Source organism: Hemicordylus capensis, chromosome 2 (genome assembly GCF_027244095.1).
Source record: "Hemicordylus capensis ecotype Gifberg chromosome 2, rHemCap1.1.pri, whole genome shotgun sequence".
NCBI classification, from domain to species: Eukaryota; Metazoa; Chordata; class Lepidosauria; order Squamata; family Cordylidae; genus Hemicordylus; species Hemicordylus capensis.
Window position 1 is genome coordinate 313,720,421 of NC_069658.1, and position 20,185 is coordinate 313,740,605.

A 20,185-nucleotide genomic window follows, 5' to 3' on the forward strand; every position below is an offset into this window, starting at 1 on the left:
GAGTTGTGTATGGCTTTTTTAAAATTGGCCATTCTACACACCATCACCACAGTGCTACTGTTCACCAGGTAGCTAAAGCAAACAAGTTGTCAAAGAACACAAACAGCTTTTGTGCAAAAAGAAAAGGAAGAAAAGTGGCTTTTCAGTTGAACCCCAAATTTAAACTTGCCCAAAGGTAATCACAGGCTGAAGCATTTGGCATTCCTGAAGTGCAAAATGTTGAGCTTTGATAATCGAAAACATCCACCCCATTGGTTCAGCTGAACATGTATTTATTCTGTTTCTGTACCACCCTTCCAAAATGGCTCAGGGCGGTTTACATTAAAACAAAATCAATTAACAGTTAAAAACAGATTATAAAACCCCATAAGACAACCTCTAAAAAAATATTTATTTCTCTAAGACGTACCCGTGGCTAATCCCAAGCGTGGCAGCTGTTGCGATAGTACGCAAGAAGCTGCCAGATAGCCATGGGTATGGGCAAGAACAGCTACTGCCAAGCTGAGAAAGCGGCGGGTGGGCAAGAAAACTACGGCGGAGAGAGCAGCACAGCCTCTCCAGCCCGCCTGCTGGCCAAAAGGAAAGATGGCCTGGCCCTCCAGGTGGAAGAAGGTGGGCGGCACATAGTGGTGTGCACAGAAACGCACCTCTGCGGTCCAGCACTGGGGAGGGGAGCTCTTTAAGGGTGGGGGAGGGTGTACTTACCCCTCCCGCCGCTTTCCCCCCTCCATTGTTCCCGGTTTTGTAAGCATTTGGGGCAGCAGGGTACCTTCCTTCCCGTTCCTCGTCAAAAGGCTTCAAAAGCCTCACTGCACGTGCACGTCACGACTGTGCATCGTGCACCCATGACATGCGCAGTGAGGCTTTTGAAGCCTTTTGATGAGGAACGGGAAGGGGTGGCAGGAAGGTACCCTGCTGCCCCAAATTCTTACATAACCGGGAGCGCTGGAGGGCGTAAGTGGTGGGAGGGGTAAGTACACCCTCCCCTGCCCTTAAAGGTCCACCCTGCCCCCCACCGCCGAACCGGCCCCATGTCTAGAGGCCCTTAGAATGGGCTCCAGACCGGTCCATGTACATCCATAGTGGCACACTCCCTCTCCAGCCTGCCTGCCTGCTGGCCAAAATGAAACATGGTCCAGCCCACCAGGCAGAAGAAGGTGGGTGGCGGAGAGTTTGGCTCACTCCCTCTCTGGCCCGCCTGTGGGCCAAAGGGAAAGATGGCCCAGCCCAACATGAAGAAGGCGACCAGCCCTGCCTCCTGGCCAAAAGGAAAAATGGCCTGGCCACCAGGAGAAGCAGTGGCCAGGCCATCCAGAAGCAGGGAGAAGCAGGGAGGAGAACGAGGGGCGCAGATGCTCTGTGCCAGGTCAACTAGTAACAAACCATTCAAAACAATTTAAAAACCAGGTTACAGCAGATTAAACACAATTTTAAAACCCTGGAATGCCAGGCACTCTCCTGAAGGCCAATAAAGAATTCAAATTACAGATTTCTGCAGGGAGTGCATTCCATAGCCCAGGAGTGGCTATGGTAACTAGCCGGTGGTAACTGGAGATGGACCTTCTCAGATGACTTTAACTTGGGGCGGGGGGAGATCTTGCAGAAGAAGGTGCTCTCTAAGATAACCTGGACCTAAGCCGTTCAGGGCTTTAAAGGTAATAACCAGCACTTTGTATTTTGTCCAGAAATGTATCAGCAGTCAGTGCAGCTGTTTCAAAACAGGCATCATATGGTCCTTCCAGGTTGCCCCAGAGACCAATCTGGCTGCCACATTTTGAACGAACAAGTTTCCTAACTACTTACAAAGGCAGCCCCACATAGAGCGCATTGCAGTAGTCAAGCCTGGAGGTTACCAGCTGATGCACCACTGTTTTGAGGTTGTCGTCTTCAAGGAATGGACACAATTGTTGAATCAGCCGAAGCTGATAGAAATACTCCTTGACATGGCCTCACCTGAGATACCAGCGTGAGGCCTGGGTCCAGGAGTATTCACAAGCGCCGTGCCTGATCCTTCTGGGGGAGTGTAACCCCATCCAGCACAGGAAGATCTAACTCACCCCTCAGATTCTGAGCCCCTACAACAAGCACCTCCATCTTCCTTGGATTTAGTTTCAGAATTTTCATTCCAGCTGTTCAGCTCTAGTGACAAGGGTAGATTGATCCACGTGTTGATCATCTGATAAGTGGTATCTGTGAATGGTGTGTGAGATTGTTGTCAATAGTTGAGTAGTATGTGTATGATGGTGAATGGAAGGTTGTGTGCATGAAGAAATAATGGGTACAGAAAGGCTCTCTCTCACACACATATGTGCACCTGTGTGTCTCCCATTTTTCTGTGTCTTGTTTACAGATCCGCCAACCATGTAAGGGCCAAGTAGAATTTTGAAGGGCAGTTAATCTGTGAGATGCTGAAGATAATGCTTTTAAAATCTGTGCAGTGGATCTGATGAATCTAAGTAAGTTTCAAGAGTAGCAGCTGTGCACCTGCAGTTGAATATCCTTTCACAAATGTCAGTTGCAGTGCCCACCTTGTAGATGTGCAGAAACTATTCTGGGAGTAACGGGCTCCCAAAGTCAAGAGATTGCTCCATACCTAGACTCCTGTAGCTGCAATAGAAGTGCAGCTCCATTTATTGGCATGTTCCACTCCTTAAGAGTCGCTCTGTTGCAAGTCAGACAGCAGCAGCTCCGTTTTTCTACTTGACTGCTTTCTACTGTTCTCTTAACAGGTTTGCAAGCTGCAGTAGGGATAGGATTCCTTAGAGAGACAGGAGACTGCTTCAAAACCAGTGCCTGGCAGTCTGCCAAATTTCTAATTCCGCCGCATCTCAAAACAACCAGCAAATGTGAAGGGGATACTGCAAAAAGTTGCCTTCATTAGTCTATGAACTCAGAATCAGCAGTACCAACTTGAAATGTTCAAATAATAATATTGCTATACTCTACTAACCCCGCACCACAATGACCTATGCTTTCCACATACTAATAAGAGCATTAACCAGTTGCTTTCTGATAATACAGGCTGCGGTGCAAAATTTGGTCGCATGATTTATTTATTTTATTTATTTATTGTTAGATTTCTATACTGCCTTTTGCTAAAAAACAACCCCAAGGTGGTTTACAAAAGTTAGGTAATATTGACATCAGAGAGAAGAAGATTTGCATAAAAATCATCCAGTCTGCCTGGATACTGTAACAGAATTGGACCTATAAAAGAGGAGTACATATCTTCATAAAATAGACAATAAAACAACATGCGCTCAACTGATTCAGTCATGCCTGAATGACAAGGACAAAATCATTGAGAATTCGGCATATGTGAAATCCTCCCTCCAAAAGTGCTGAAGGTAGCACATTTAGTCAGTTCAGAGTAAAGGCATGACAAAGCTTAGGAAGGGTAAGATTATAGAGATAATTAGCCAGAGAGAGGATCTGTCTAGGGTACCCAACAGCCATACAGCATGTGATAGGGGACCTATCATTATGGAGCACAATATCCCATAAGCGCTGATGAATTAATTCTTTGGCCTTCAAAAGGCCTATACGGACCAGATCAAGCTCAGAAAACCATAGCTCCAATGTTTATCTTCCACCACACTTCCACTTGGAGGAAAAATTATCCATTAGGGTAAGTGCGGCCAAACCAAAAGGGCTATCGTTTGGTTTAATCCAATAATTCAGAACTAGCTGAACCCACACAGAACATCTGTCCGCTAGGACTTTGTTGCTCTCCTTGCCCCCCGCCACAGCCCCTGCTTTATTGCTCAGTGTCAGCCACCCATTCTCATCCACCCACTACCTGCTGCTCACTTAATCACTCACACCTCCCTGCCACTCACTCACCCACTCGCCCCCTCCCTGCTGCTCACTTACTCACCCCCTCCCTGCCACTCTCTCACTCACTCCCTGGTTGCGCACTCACTTGCCCCACCACTCGCTCGCTCACTCACTCACCCCTTTCCTGTCACTCACTTGCCCCTTCCCCACTTCTTACTCACTCCCTGCTCACTCTCACTCACCCCTCCCCACCTCTTGCTCACTTGCCCTCTCCCTGCCGCTTGCTCACTCACTTGCCCCCTCCCTGCTGTTCACTCACTCCCTGCCCACTCTCACTTACCCCTCCCTGCCTCTTGCTTGCCCCCTCCCTGCCACTCACTCACATGAAAAGATATGAAAAGCTCTTCATTGGGACTTATTGAGAGAATTCATACAGCAACCAAGAATCCATTTTGTTTATTCTTGTTGCTGTATGAGTTCTCTCTATGAAGAGTTTTTCATAATATTATATACAAACCAGAGAATCCACTGTGATAAAGAAAGACCATTAAGAGAGGCTAGAACTTAATAATTCCTGGGGAGGGGGGGGACCCATAAACCCTACCAACTTGGGGCTGCCTGGGGGGAGTTGTGGCACAACCTGCTGTGCCCCCAGACCCACTTTGGAGTACCCAGGCACCCCACCAAAGGGGGGAATGGGGCATCCTCAAATCCCCATTATTCTCTATGGGAGAAATGCAAAAATTGGAAAAAACATATTTAAAAAATAATCATCATTAATGATCACAGGAGTGTCCAATTGCTTTGGGGTTCAGTGGGTGGTAGGTACCCCTGGATGCCTATCACCTACCCCAGTTTTGTGCCCCCAGATGCTCCACATAGGGAATAATGGGCCAGTTCATGTCCTTATTATACCCTATGTAGAACCTTTTAGAACTGGTTCGAATTGGGTTTGAATTCAAACCAAACTGGAGCAGAGGATTTGAGCAAAAGCAAAACCAAACCTACCTACCCTGGTTCAAAGCTGGTTCGAATTCAAACCAAACAGGCCAAGCCAGTTTTGTGCACATCCCTACCAAGCTGGTGGCAACCGCAACCAGACCTCTCCAGGTGATCCAAACAGGCAGCTGTGTTGATGAAGAAGACACTCCCTTAAATACCTCAGACCCAAGCCATTTAGGGAACTTGGAGCCTTCTGCACTTCCCAGAGCAGCTCCACCCCTTAAGGGGAATATCTTACAGTGCTCACACATGTTGTCCCCTATTCATATGCAACCAGGGTGGGCCCTGATTAGCTAAGGGGACAAGTCATGCTTGCTACCACAAGACCAGTTCTCCTCCCAGCAGAGGAAATTGGATTGTGATGAATAATGGGTAGCAACTTCAGTTGACTATTTCTGTGACAAGGACCATTAGAAGCTATTGGGAGGGATTGGGAAAGGATACTGCCACCTAGGTCCTCTTCTATGCTACATGCTCCAACCTTGCTCTTCATGATATCTACCACTGAAGATTCACCCCTGGGGGAAGCGATGAGTTATGAAACTGCCTGGCAGAAGTTCTCTGTGGCAGCAGCCCATCTCTGGCTGCCGTTATCACAGCAGCAGCAGCAGCAATCTCAGCTCCTTTGACCTCCTTTTCCTTGTCTTCTTGCTCACTGTGGCTGCCTCAGTCCAGCTCCTTCCACCTCCTCTTTTTGACACTTCTGGTCTTCTGCCCTGGATGCCCACAGAGCCGTGGGGGGTGTGTGTATTGCCATCACTGGATACCATGGTCAATAGTATCAAAGGCCACTGAAAGATCCAAAAGGACCAACAGAGTCACACTCCCCCTGTCAATTCCTAATTGGAGATCATCCAACAGGCCGACCAAGGCCATCTCAACCCCATAGCCTGCCCGAAAGCCAGTTTGAAATGTGTCCAGATAATACGCTTCCTCCAAGACTGCCTGGAGCTGAGATGCCACCACCCTCTCGATCACCTTCCCCAACCATGGAAGGTTGGGAGGCCTATAACTGCCCTGTTCTGAGGGATCCCAATACAGCCTTCTTCAAGAGTGGTCTAATAACTGCCTCTTTGGAGGCATCCTGCCATCCCTCAGAGAAGCATTAATGATCTTAACAAGGCCCTCTCCAATAACCTAGATCGCATAAGCCATGTTGGGCAAGGGCTGAGAGAACAGGTGGTGAAGCCCAGTGTCTCAAGTATCCTGTCCACATCCTCAGGAGTCACAAACTGAAATTGTTCCAATTTAGCCACACAAGAGGAGCTGCTGGACACCTCCACAATAGACTCTGAGGTAACTGCAGAGTCTAGTTCAGCTTGAATACGAGAGATTTTATCTGTTTAAAAAACACATTAAAAATGTAACAACGGGTAACTGATGGATCCAAATACTCATGCAGGGGAGGAGGGGCATATACTAGCTCCCTCACAACCCTAGAAAACTCCGCTAACATAAGCTTGCAGAAGCAATGTGGGCAGAAAATTTGCTGCATGCATTGCCAGAGCATAGATCTTCAAATGCGCTCTGTGTTGTAATCTGCTGGATTCGAGTTGAGTCTTTCTCCACTTGCGCTTGAGCTGTCTACCTTGCTGCTTCAGCCCCCGTAGCTCTTCCGTATACCAAGGAGCTAATTTAGAAGCAGGTTGGAGATGGGGTGGCCAGGGGCTTTTCCCTGTTTAAGCTGCACTATTATTATTTTTTACAATTCTGAAATGGTAACTGGAGTGGAGGCCAGGGAGGCAGGTCAACCAGACTAAATGAAGGCGGTGCCAATTTGTGAGCCCATGAGTTCTTGGGACTTTTATTTGGAGTACATACTCCAAATAAATGTGGACCTCCAATTCTGTTAATTATTGGATCTTTGAGATTCTTCCACTTTGCTTTGTCTCTGATTAATGCTTACTAGCTTACCACGAGCATGGAGATGACGACAATGAATCAGTTAAATGCTATCCCGTGACCAACCTGTTAGAGAGCTTGGAGGAAAGATTTATTTATCTACCCCAGCTGCAGTGGATTTTTACAGGTAAGGAGAGCACTGCTAATTAATATGGTCTGGAGACATAGAGATAAAGTTCTAAATAACTTTATAAACTATTTTCTAGTTTATTTAGGAAATTCATCAGGGAGATAGATAAGGCCTACATGCCTTGTTGCTAGCTACATACAGGAAGAGGGGAGAAAGAAGGAGTAACTCTCTCTGGGTAAGAGAATGAAACCTGAGACTATCAGTCTGACAAAGAGGGAATTGTAGTAGGAAAGCATGGTCAGCGGGGGAATGTCCTTATTGGCTGTCTCTGCCCCAATGCCCCTAGTGGTAATAGAGTTGATGGTGCTAAGAGTCGATGCCATCAGGAGCTGCATCTCCAACACAACCAAAGGTATAAGAGGAAGATTGGAGTAAATAAGGTGGTGAAACTTTTCTTGTGTTTGTGGACCTGTCTTGCCCCTACTCTCCCCTCACTGGGCTGAATACAATCTATACCCTGGCATAGATCACTCCCACTCTTCCCGTTCTCCCATTGCTATTGTTTTTCATTTAATGAAATATTCACCTTTTGTAACCTCTTTGGTAGAGAGTTGTACTAAGAGCTGAGCTCATTTGAAAAAGGACCATCATCACAATAAAGCAAAGCTGAATTCTAGCACAAATGGAGTGTGCTGATAAATGTACTGCAGATCATCCATTTAGCTTGTTAGTGTGTGAGCATGAGCTTTGCTCTACTGCCTTCTAGTGGCCAGTGAAGGCAATCAAAAGCTAATGGATTACGTATTTCAAGTCGATTCTTCTGAAAACTTGGCTAAGAAAACATTCTTGAACCTCAGCACTTTGTAAAAGGCCCATATTTTTCAAATGCTTCTGGCCTCAAGTTTGCAGCTACTCATACATGAAGATTAGCTTACTGCACTGCTTTCAGTAGATATTAAGCTCTATGTAACAATGTTTGCCTCTGCTTTGTTAATATTTAAGTTTCTCCATTTTGATCAATAATGAATGTTTAGTAACCATTAACAAATGATTTTAGCCTGTAAGAGAGCAAACCCTTGCTTCAAGTTAGTTTCACATCTTTCCAATATTTTCAGGGATTGTCAAACAAACTTGTGGGAAAGGAAGAATATTGGGGAGAGGAAATCTGCAATGTGTAACCACACACGTTAATAATTCCACCCCCCCCCCTTTGCACCAAAGCGGCTCAGTAAACTCTGCAATAGTTAAGGTATTTCAGCTTTAATCTGTGGTGCTGGGGAGGCAGTGGGGGAGAAAAAGATCAAGGAGCAACCATTTGGGAAAGAGCAAAAGTGAAAGGCCTTAATGTTTCAGAAATATGCAGGGTTCTGCCAAAGGATACCAAAAGAACTTAACCTATCTAGCCTTCTTGGTGGACTAACAGCCATTGTGGGAGCCAGAGGCTTTAGTTTTATTAAGGTATTGAGCAAGGAAAGGTATAGAAAAGTTGAAAGACAGAAACAGCCAGAACCATCAAACAAATTAGCTATTCAGTGTTTGCCACCCACTATGATGCATTTAAAGTAGGGATGTGCAAAAAATTTCGGGCACAGATCGATCTGTGCCCGAAATGAGCCATTTCGGGTGATTCGGGGCCGAACCGAATCACCCCCAATGTCCCCCGATATTTTTCGGGGCCGAGCCGAATCACCTGAATTTCGGGGCCGAAAAATTGGGTGATTCGGCTCATGGCCAATTTTGGGGGATTTTTTGAAGTTTTAGTGACTTTGGGGCAGATTGGGGGCATAGAATGGGATCTGGGCAAAAAGAGTGGGGTGGGGTGGTAGTGCCTAATGGGTGCAGGCTACCACCCCAATTTCAGGGGGATTGGACAAAGGGGTGATTTTTTGGGAATTTTTGAAGTTTTTGTGTCTTTGGGGCAGTTTGGGGGCAGAAAGTGTATCTGCCCCAAAAGGGTGGGGTGGAGTGGTAGTGCCTAATGGGTGGAAGCTAACATCCCAATTTCAGGGGGATTGGGCAGAGGGCTGATTTTTTGGGAATTTTTGAAGTTTTGGTGTCTTTGGGGCAGATTGGGGGCAGAAAGTGGATCTGCCCCCAAAAAGTGGGCTGGGCTGGTATATAGTGCCTAATGGGTGGAGGCTACCACCCGTCCCCGATTTCAGAGTGATTGGCCAGAGGGCTGGATTTTGTTGATTTTCTGAGGTTTTTCTTCATAAAGTGCTTTGTGGTAGATTGATTTATTCATCATATTCATAGTAAATGCGAGTGTGAGAAAGTGAAAGTGGGGTCATGAATGTTCTTTACTTGAAAAAAATCTCATTTGCTATCATTGAATGAGAATTCACACCTCAGAAAATAAGGGAATAACATCCCTTCAGAAAAACTTCTGAGGTGTGAATTCTCAGCCTACATGTGAAAACTTGGTAGTGTGAGTTATGAGCAATCAACATTGTGGCATGTTTGCACCAGAGTAAAACCCCTTTCCCAAGTTAAAAATCCACTCAGAGGCAGGTGAATTTCCCCCCCAAAATGACTGCTTCAGTCTGAGGCTTTCTCAGCTTCTAGTTACAGGTAAAAAGAAACACTCAGTACTTTATAAGATCACTTCCAACGATCACTCCAGCTGGTGTTTGGAGTGGTACACTTTAAAATTGTGGTTACTCAGTTGCAAGGATAATTCAAAAAGCACCCCCAGGTGCAAGAAACCTTTAAAATCACCTTTACAGGGTACAGAGACTTCTACAGAGCCCTGGTTGGATACAAGGGCTCAGGCTCAGTTCCTCTTAGTTACGTTACAGATCTAACACAGGCTACCTAATACATGGTTCCCTGGATAAACCTTTCCCCGAAGCCAAAGCCCTGGCTTCACTCCTGAACTCAATAAATCCATGGTAGAGACTTCAGGCCCCTACAGAGCTCCTGGTTGCCAACTTTGCCTGGCTAGACAATCTGTTGTTCACCTTGCCTGGCTCCAACTGAGAACAAAGACCACCTTCACTTCCTGCCACTAGGTCCTCCAGAAGCCGCCCACCGTGTGCTGATCCCTAGAGATCACTGCCCGGCAGACAGGACAGGGTTCAATTCCGGTTCACTTTTTAGGGGAGGGGAGGGATGATCACCACAGGCTCTTACAAACTTTAAATTACCTACCAAACATAGGTATTCATTTCAGTTTTCTCTCATGAAAATGGCTAAAATTGAGGAGTGCACAACTCAATCGCGGGCCGGAACCAACCATGACTTGGTGTGTCAGGACACAAGTCAATTTTCCGTGCATTAATTATTACATTAAAATCAACAACTTACAGCAGTTATTAGCTATGTGTGGATCCCCACCCCCACCCCCAAACAAGGGACCCACCATTTTAATCAAGGACTGGATGGTAGAAAATAAGGCAGAAAATAAAGACAATTAAAATAAATGAAGAGTTTTAAGATTTAGGCAACTCAAGAGGCTGCTGCAATGGCATATGGGAAGCACTACTGTAACATCTAAGATTTAGTTCAATAACATGCTTTTTGTATCTTACCATTCCTAAATTACTGGTGCTGCAGCACTTGCAGCTTGATACAAGTAATGAAATAAAGGTATCCATTACATTTAAAAAACCAGGTATGTACTATTTCCTAGATGTCTTTAAAAAATTACACAAAGTATATCCTCCTAGGTGTTGTACATTAACATGTTTTAGTGATCAGTTTCACTAAGAAATGTGTAGTATCATTGGGAAACTTGATTAAATCAGGTTTTTCTCTTGATGATTTAAATAGATGAAGCTGAGGAGCTCTCTGAAACAGTAAGCCTCTTCACACGCTCATCTAAACCTAGGTTAGGGGCAGATAACTCGGGGTTGCATGCTTGTGTGAACCAGAGCAAATCCTCCAAGCCCTGGTAGCTTGAATCTGGGTAACCCTACTTCAAACTCTCGCTCTTTCCCAGGTTAGTGAAAAGTAGGAGCCCTGGTTCCTCAGGTCGTTGATCGTGCACCTGCTTTTCCTGGGTTTTGAAGGTCCCAGCAGCTGACTGCCATGTTTGTCAGAGAGTGCTGTGGCTAGAAGGGCTGTGATTTGTGTATCCGACTCTCTGCACAGCACACTAAATGATCACTTGCTCAAAATGGCTTGAATGGGGCTTGCCCTGCCTCCTTCCCCTATGGACAATTAAAGGGAAGCTGTATGCAGCCCAGAGAACAATTTGTTATGGGGCAGGTAACAAATAAAGATGAGGATGATGATTATAGGGAAGCTGATGTGATGGCCACCTTCTCCTGGCAGTGTGGAGCACATTGGGGAAGCTTCCCCAGTGCTCAGAGGCTCCTCTTTTTTTTCCAGTTCCTGGTTGTACTATTGGAGAATGTGGTAGCTGTGCTCATCTGCGAGCAAGGCTTGCAAAACCTATTGGGGGCTCTGCTCATCTTAAAAAAGATAAAGAACCCTTCCCAGCCCAAACCACTCCCTTCTGATTGTAAGAACCCAGTGTCTAAAACAGAACAAGGAGTTGCAGGCAGCAAGGAAAACTTGGATGTACATGGAACTAATTGGGCATGCACACAAAAGAGGAGAGCTGGTCTTGTGGTAACAAGCAGGACTTGTCCCCTTAGCTAAGCAGGGTCCACCCTGGTTGCATATGGATGGGAGACTAGAAGTGTGAGCACTGTGAGATATTCCCCTTAGGGGATGGAGCCACTCTGGGAAGAGCAGAAGGTTCCAAGTTTCTTCCCTGACATCTCCAAGATAGGGCTGAGAGAGATTCCTGCCTGTAACCTTGGAGAAGCTGCTGACAGTCTGTGAAGACAATACTGAGCTACATAGACCAATGGTCTGACTCAGTATAGGGCAGTTTCTGATGTTCCTATAACTCTGGATCAGCAGTAAGTTTCATATTAATATTTTGGCATCTCACTGCTAGGACAAACCCATTTAGGAAGTTATGTTTTTGTACACAACTGTGTCAAACACACTAAGGGGAAAAAAGCACAGAATTCATATTCTGTAGTTTAATGGCTGTTAGAAAGTGGAATGGATACATGATTTTTTGTAACATCGGAAATACAAAGAATATCAAGATTGGATTATTCCAAACAGCAGCAATAAGGATTTTACTAGAAATTCAGACATTATTGGTAAACCAGACTTAAGTGTCTAATACATTTAGTGGACCATGAGGTTAAAAAAATGCCATGTTACCTTCCTTGGCACACACACCATCAAGTCCCAAGGTCATTGTGAAGGCTGCACTTGATGCAACATGACACATCTATGAGCAGCAACTACTAAATGCTACTTACAAGCTTCTAGTGCTAGCTTTGGCTCAGGCTCCTCCACTTGAGGATGACTTGATCAAAAGCCAGTATACTGCAACAACATGGTAGAGGAGAACAAGCCATTTTTAGTTAATATTGAAGATATTGCTTTCCCACCTTCTGAGATTAGTGTTTTCTATGATCAGACACAGGAGGGTGCATAAGTAATTTAGTACTGCATCTTGAGTTACAGCAAAAATGTCTCCAGCTGAATAAATTCTATTCTAAGCTACTAGTGAAGTTTTAGCCTGGTGGTAATAGATGCATGGGCTTTTCTTAGGCATGCAAAACCTGACTTTTGAATAGCCTTGGGCATCCTGATGCCCTTGGTATAAATACTGAATGGCAACTTAGTGGCTAAGACTAAGCTACAAATTAAGAAGTCTCCGATTCCCCTCAGCTAATGATTTCCTAGTTGGCAAAGCACTCTCAGTCCCCACCTGCAATATAGAGATAATACAGGTCTCCTTAAAGGGTAGTTGTAAGGATAAGATGGCAATGTTTTTAACACACTACAGAATATGAAGTCCTGACTCCTGTAAGATCCTTGAGCTTCTAGTGTCTGACAAGCCTTTAGATGTGCCATTACCAGCCTGGGTGGGGGGTCTCCTCGCCTCTCTTTTGAATTCGTAATAAGCCCTGATGCTCATCCATCCAGCTCTAAAACTTCCTTCTTTGTCTGTGCTCTGCATGTTAGATGAGTTGCCCTATTCTTATTGTGTAGCATCAAACCCTTCAGCCTTGACTCCCCTGAGCAGCTGTGGGCTTTAGCCTCTATCACTCAATGTAAAAAAGCTAGCCTAGCAGTGCAATCCTATGCATGTTTACTCAGAAGTAAGTCCCACTGTGTTTAATGGAGCTTACTGCCAGGTAAGTGCATAAGACTACAGCCCAAAGCCGCCGCCACCTCCCATTTCACATCCTGCACACCTGGCCAGCCTGTTTCCCGTGGCAAACCCTTGTGATGAGGGGAAAGCACCACCTCCAAGAGAGCTCGATGCACACAAGTCCTAGAGTAGCTGCTGAAGGCTGTCAGGATCTTGTCCAAGATCAAAGAGCTCCATCAAATCTGGGATTCCACAGCCCAGACCTTTGTAAACCATACACTGATATGTTGTAAATGTAACAGCAGAACCGATTGATGTAGTGGGGGGAAAAGATACTATGGCTTATATGACTATCTGAACATGCTACAGCTTAGAGGCTCTACTAGCTTAGTTGCCATGCTATGTCTCCTGGGCAGCTGCTCAGGGACTTAAGAACAGCCACGCTGGATCAGGCCAGAGGCCCATCCGGTCCAACATCCTGTTTCACACAGTGACCCACCAGATGCTTCTGAGAAGCCCACAGGCAAGAGGTGAGGGCACGCCTTCTCTCCTGCTGTTGCTCCCCTGCAACTGGTATTTGGAGGCATCTTGCCTGTGAGGCCGGAAGTGGCCTATCGCCACCAGACTAGTAGCCATTGATAGACCTGTCCAGGCGCAGGCCGTGAGCGCGCCTCCGGGGGTGTGTTGGGCGGCTTCTTTAAGTGTAAACGGAGCCAGTGCTCCGTGCCGCCCAGCAGCTCCCGCGGCAGGGAATCACCAGGCCATGGGCTGGGGCTCGCCTCCATGGGAGCCAGATGAGCGGCGGAGGCGATTGCCCAACACAGGGGCTGCTGGGCGGCACGGAGCACCGGCTCCGTTTACTCTTAAAGAAGCCGCCCGCCACCCCCTCGGAGGCGTGCTCACGGCCCGCGCCTGGACCTGTCCTCTGTGAATGTGTCATTGATAGACTTGTCCTCCGTGAATTTCTTTTATAGAGAACTTCTTGGAGAATGTCAAGCATTTTGCTATGGTCATGAGCAACCATGCAACAGCAGTGATTTCAGGTGGCCAAGGAAAGCACTGCTGCACTCACTGCAAGCCTTCTTTTCCATGACCCAGAAAGGTTTCATCAGTATATGTCCTGGGAAAGGAAACAGGGCACACACAGCCTGGCCTATTACTAGTTAAGTACATTTGAGTTAGAAACTGTAGGATTGTTTTAATGTTGCCTTGGCTGAGTAGACAACATACAAAACTGCACTACACATGTTGAACACTTCATGTGTGTATTTGTCACATTTGAATTCACAGATCAAGGACAATATGTAAAAAGTAGCCATAACCTTGAAAATATTTGCAGTTCTCAAGATTGCATAGTACATATTTCTAGAACCATGTGAACAAGGTGTCTAGACAATGTTTCCAACATAGCTTGTTATGTTAAAAAAAGAACTGCTCTCAGCTAGAAAACTTGCAGGCTGATTCTGCCACTTAATTACCAGCATTAAAAAGTTTTCCTGATCTCATATTTGCAAGTTTGGCTTTTATTACGACATCATATATAAAAAGCACACAGGACAAATAAGTGTGTGTGTGTGGCTTTTTAAAAATAGACAAAATTTTACTGAACAGGCTCCTTGAGATAATCAGGGTGTTTTACAGAACGGATCACACACCAAATAAGTTAAGTCACTGTTTAAAACTTTACATGTATGAGACACAACCATAAAAAAAAACCCAAAGACATGGCACAGGAAGGAAAAACAGCATTAACATACTTAAGCAAATGTGCATTATTGCCATTGTGGCTTGGAGTTTCAGGCCAAAACCTGCTCAGGTTTTAAAGCTGCTCAGACAGCTGCTGTGCATTTTGCAATTAAGTGTAGGAGAAACACCAGAATAACTAATAAAGTTACAGCGTATTTTAGACTTAGCACACAGACAAGGGGCAAAGTCTACCAGAAACTAGTCTAGGAAGCTCAAAGGATTCAAACACAAAAACCCAGAGAAAGCTCATCAGTTCCAACTCAAAGCTCATGCACTTCAGTGGAATTTGCACAAACTTGTGCCTGCTGGATTGAACTCAGAAGCCACTTTTTGAGGCTTTGCAACACTGCTAACTTCCATTACCACTTCAGTCAGCTGAGCTTGAATTGAAATTTAAGAACAGCATTGACATAACTTTCATGGCACACCTGGAGTGCACATCCCCAAGCTCCATCTCTTTCTTCCATAAAGGAAACAGAGGGCAAAGAACCAAGATTAGGGGATTATGGCTGGAAAGAGCAGCAAGAGAAAGCTAGAGGCTGCCAAGGGGAGGAATACACTATAGTAATAAACCTTTAATTTAAACACAAACACATTACACATGGTCTGAAGCAGGCCTGCTTTGAGCAGTGGAAAACTCTTCTGACATTCTCCTCACTCTGTGCAGAGCACTGAATTTGACCCTTGAGCTAGGCAGTGAAGTCAGCATGCAGAAAATAATCCATACAAAAAGCACAACCTATAACAGAGTAATAGCCATTAAGGGAAGTCAGACCACACTAAACTAGGTATTGAGGGAAGTGCTGTTAGAACAAATAGGAGTGTATTAAAAAGGTTACACATAAAAATATAAACTTGTGTTAGAAACATGCAGCTTTACGCACCTCTCTCTCTCTCTCTTTTGTGTGTGTGTGTGTTTCCCCCCCCCTAAAGAGCACAGTATTTAGGAAGTTGTTAGGAAGTCCAGTGATTTTCATTTGATGCAAAGTTCTCCAGCTGGAAGATTAGGTCAACAGCAGCATCAACATCTGGCACAATGTGGTCTGGTTCTACTAAAGCAGGATCAAACCTGAAATCTCTGTGCCCATGGAACACAGTCTCAGTGATGCTCTCCCTTGTATCAAAGGGCACCTCTGTGTGAGGATTATAAACCCCAGTGCAAACAAGGACAGACCTACAGCTTGTAGCAGTAGCAGATGCCAATTCACTTTCCCAAGTATTGTCCAGTTCCTCTTCCTGAGAGATGGTGGCAGACCTCGTGCCACCAGCAGCTTTGGCCTGGATACGTGCCTTGGACCCTCTTCTGGGGTTCTTCTCTTCAAGGTAGCGGTTGTAAAGATTAGCACCATAGATATCAGTCATTAGGTTATCCCTAGAAAGCCAGGAAAATGACATAAATAAACATTAACATAAAAAAGCATGGACAATGCTTTGTCAATATAAGAACGTAAGAACAGCCCTGCTGGATCAGGCCCAAGGCCCATCTAGTCAAGCATCCTGTTTCGCACAGTGGCCCACCAGATGCCGCTGGAAGCCACAGGCAGGAGATGAGAGCATGCCCTCTCTCCTGCAGTTACTCTCTGCAACTGGTACTCAGAGGCATCCTGCCTTTATGCGTCATATTGGCATGCAGTTAAAGCAGAATGCTATCCAATGATTTGAGATTTCAGTGAAAAAAAGAATTTGGAGAGATGCTACTTTATGAGATGTACACAAGCGCCTCTGCATATTTTAGCCTGCAAACCTGATGTGTGTGCCTATCTACGTTCCCTTTCCAAACATCTTACTTCTGGTCCACCAACTCTGTGGACCCAAAGAACTACAAAACAAGTTCCTTATTACATTTGGGGAATGCTGATAAATTTCAACTGCTTTCATGGAATGTTTGCATAGCATTCTTTAGAAAGACCACCAGTCCACACGAATGCAGGAAAACCTCTGCAAGTGCTACATTATTAAGTGTCAACCCAATACAGATTCACAAGTATTAACGCATTACAGCTATACATACCTTTCTCACACATTCCAGCACTAAACCAGTATAGGCAAGGCTGTGAATAGTTTATAGATGGCAACACAGGCCAAGAACCTGACAGTTCAGAATGTCAAGGTATGTTTTAAAGAGGCTTTGAGCTAACATAGGTGTGAACAGCAGCTGAAATGCACAAGCAGGCTAGTAAAGGGTTAGAGGTGGAGGGCGGGGAGCAGGCAATAGTGGTGCAGAGTGCAACTTCAGTACTCAGCAGAACTTCCTAGCCCTCCTCCTATGGGCCTTGACTAGGGGTGTCACAAGGTTTTTCTCATGCGAGAGGCGAGATTCAAGGATAGGGCCTGCTGACAGCTGCCTTCCTGCTCCACACTGACGTGATCTGATGTCGCCACCACACTGGCATGATTGTGCTGCCCAATGCCAGCCCAAGAGCAGACCTGCCTTAAAGAGGCTGCCTGTTCTGCACTGGCAAAGGAAGGAGTGAGTGGCAAGCCCAGGAGGGTGGGAGGGGGCCCGCAGGTGTGTCCGAAGGTGGATGCCAGAGATGCACAGCCCCAGTGCTGTGGCACTTCCCTGCGCAACCGTGGCTACATCACTGGTCTTGCTTCCCAGTAAACTAATCCAAAACCTTTAGCTGCTCTTCTGTCACTCCACTTCATGCCAAAATATGTCTCTGTGCAGAAGGGGTGTGATCAGATTGCAACAACAGAAAACAAGATCAAGCTGGAAACCTTCTCAACTTTGATGTGCCCTAAAGCCCTATTCAGCCGTAAGGCAGGGAAGCCACCATTCACCGTTACAGCAAGCGAGTCGGAAGTCCCACCCCAGCACATCACTCACCCCTTCCCTCTTGCTGCTGTTACAGTGGCATTTGTCTGCAGAAGAAAACACCATAACCACGTTGGCAGGCCCTTCCATGTTCTGCAGCCTAGGTCACCCCAAGCTGCTGATCACTGAAGCACCTGCCATCATGGTTGGGGCACTTCTCTCTGCAGACAAATGCCACTGTAACCATGAGCTGCAAGGAAGAGCGGGTGAGCAGCATGCTGGGGCAAGACTTCCACTTCTATGCTCTAACTGTGAACAGCACTCCAACCCCACCCACCCCAGCAATAGCTGAATAGGGCTGAAGATGAACAATTAACCAAAAAGCACAACTAAAAGTTGCAGGGTACAGCCCTTCTAAGTTGAAAACTGCTTTATTTGGCTCATATGCTTTCATATCACCTCACCTAAAAGAACAGTACGTGTCTCTTATGCACAGTTACTTGGGAGTAAATCCCACTGATTACAGTGGGGCTTGCACCTGAATGCTCAAGGGAGCTGGGTTTTCGCATAATCATACTTCGGACACATTATGCTAAAACACAGCTGCCTTGAAAAGTTTATAATGCTGGGAAAAGTTGAAGGAAAGAGAAGAAGAGGATGGCCAGCAGCAAGGTGGATGGACTCGATTACAACAGCAATGAATGCACCACTGAGAGACCTTAAAGGCCAAGTTGAAGACAGATCATCCTGGAGAGAATCTATGTGGTTGCTAAGAGTCGACACCTACTTGACGGCACTTAATCAATCAGGATGGGGCAACAAGCACTTTAGCAGACAGCAGCAGATGACGTGTTTGCTAACTGATGAGTATTAAGATATCTGGAAAGTTTCAAGCTCACAAGTAGATGTACCCAAGTATCTGCCAGATTGTCACCAATTGGCTACTTAGTCTGTGTCACGTTAAAGAGCAATGGCAATTTTGACAGCCTGTATCATTATTAGATCAGATTTCAACACTTTTTTCAGGGGAAGCAAGGCAGCAAAATAATGCCTTTCAACTCCCAGCTACTACTTCTGTCTTTTTCAGCACACAGTGGAAGAATAAGAGCCAATAATCAATCTTTTACATTTGTAAAGTAACATACATGACATGGTCTCTCCCCACTCTAGTAGAGACAGGGGAGTACTGATCCATTCACTTTTCTCTCTCTCTTTTGCCCATTCTCTCTTTTGTTGATTTTAGGAATATTACATTCTGATAAGAAACCTCTTACCCAATGGCATATAGAGTCTGAATAGGCTTGCTCCATTGCTTTGCAGCAGCTTGCACGCGGATCAAGTACTCTGCATAGTGATAGGTCAATTCACTAGGCTTTCCCATCAAAGCCTCATATTTCAGGTCTTTACCAGTGATTTTCTTGTAAATGTTTTCCAAACAAACCATGAATGTTCCATGCCCAAACCTAAAATATACAGAGAATGAACTATCGAGCCTGGATAAACAGAAAGTCATATAATAAGAGACAGAGCCCCACATGCCCAGTTCTTAATTTCCAGGTAGACAGGATGCAAGATTAAATTAATTCAGTATGATTTTCAGCTTGTCTATGGCAAACAGTAGTCACCTGTAAGCAAGAGCACATACCTCCCTACCCTCCTCAACACAGCATATCAGCTTTGGGCCTGGACCTTCCTCCTTACAAATAGAAATATTTATATATTGCTTTTTAACAACATTCCCAAAGCAGTTATACACTAGCAACAGGCACTGGAGGAATGCTGTGCTGGGGATGGATAGGACCAGTTGCTCTCCCCCTGCTAAATAAAGAGAACCACCACTATTAAAAAAAAGGTGTGTCTTTGCTCAGTTAACTGCTGCCAGAGCAGCAGGATCAGCTGCCGCCAGGTAAGCACATGGACAGTGGATGGGTGGGAGCTCTTCTCCAGTTCAGAGTTCAATCCAAGCCGGAGAAGAACTCACTGACTGTAGTGCTTGTCTCTTATTTAAGCTGACTATCACAAGTCAGCAAAGTGCAAACTTCAAAATAAGGAATTCTGGTTTCTGGCAACATCTCTAATATCTAGGCTCTCTTTGTTCATAATCTTGAGGCATATGCTGTATGTCTTCAATGCAGGTTTTTGAGATAAGGCAGTTCTAAGTTATTAAGCATGTGGAGGTATACAAGCAGTTCTCTCTCACTCTTGCATATTCTAACCCTACCTTGGAGACTGGGCTTCAGCCACCCACATCAGATCCATATTACAAGCCAGCACAGGTATATGCGGGTGAGTTGCCTGAGGATACGGATTCCCAGGATAGCCACTTGTCAGAAGGACATCTATTATCAACTGCAGGTTGGTTTCCCATCTGACTGGCTCACCAAACAAAACAACAGCTGCATAACAAAAAGTGGCATGTTAAGCACACAACTGTACACTACCACCACAAAGCAACCCTTCTGCTCCTGATACACTGTAACATGATATTCGGCCTGAACTAATTCAAGCAGAATTCAATTCAACCCATTTGCCACTCCAGAAGTGAATTTATTGAACTATATTTACCCTGCACGCAGCAGGGAAGTGACTTGCCTAGGGAGCAAGATGTTGCTGGTTCAAATCCCCACTGATATGTTTCCCATACGATGGGAAACACCTATAACGGGCAGCAGTGATATAGGAAGATGCTGAAAGGCATCATCTTATGCTGCGCAGGAGGCGGCAATGGTAAACCCCTCCTGTATTCTACCAAAGAAAACCACAGGGCTTTGTGGTCGACAGGAGTCAACACCAACTTGAC

At 45.5% G+C, this 20,185-nt stretch overlaps 1 protein-coding gene across 2 annotated transcripts in view; it reads right to left on the reverse strand.

Annotated features, from left to right (window-relative positions):
- Nucleotides 1-14,383: 14,383 nt before the first annotated feature.
- The window catches only part of LOC128347873 (haloacid dehalogenase-like hydrolase domain-containing 5), a 29,064-nt gene continuing 23,262 nt past the window's right edge, over nt 14,384-20,185 (reverse strand). The window contains exons 6-8 of one of the 2 annotated variants that reach the window (XM_053303098.1): nt 19,607-19,781; nt 18,660-18,848; nt 14,384-15,999 (exon numbers count right to left, since the gene is read on the reverse strand). In XM_053303098.1, the coding sequence (XP_053159073.1) occupies nt 15,582-15,999; nt 18,660-18,848; nt 19,607-19,781 (782 nt within the window). In that variant the 3' untranslated portion in view covers nt 14,384-15,581. The remainder of the gene's footprint in view (nt 16,000-18,659; nt 18,849-19,606; nt 19,782-20,185) is intronic. The other variant, XM_053303099.1, reaches the window with a different exon arrangement.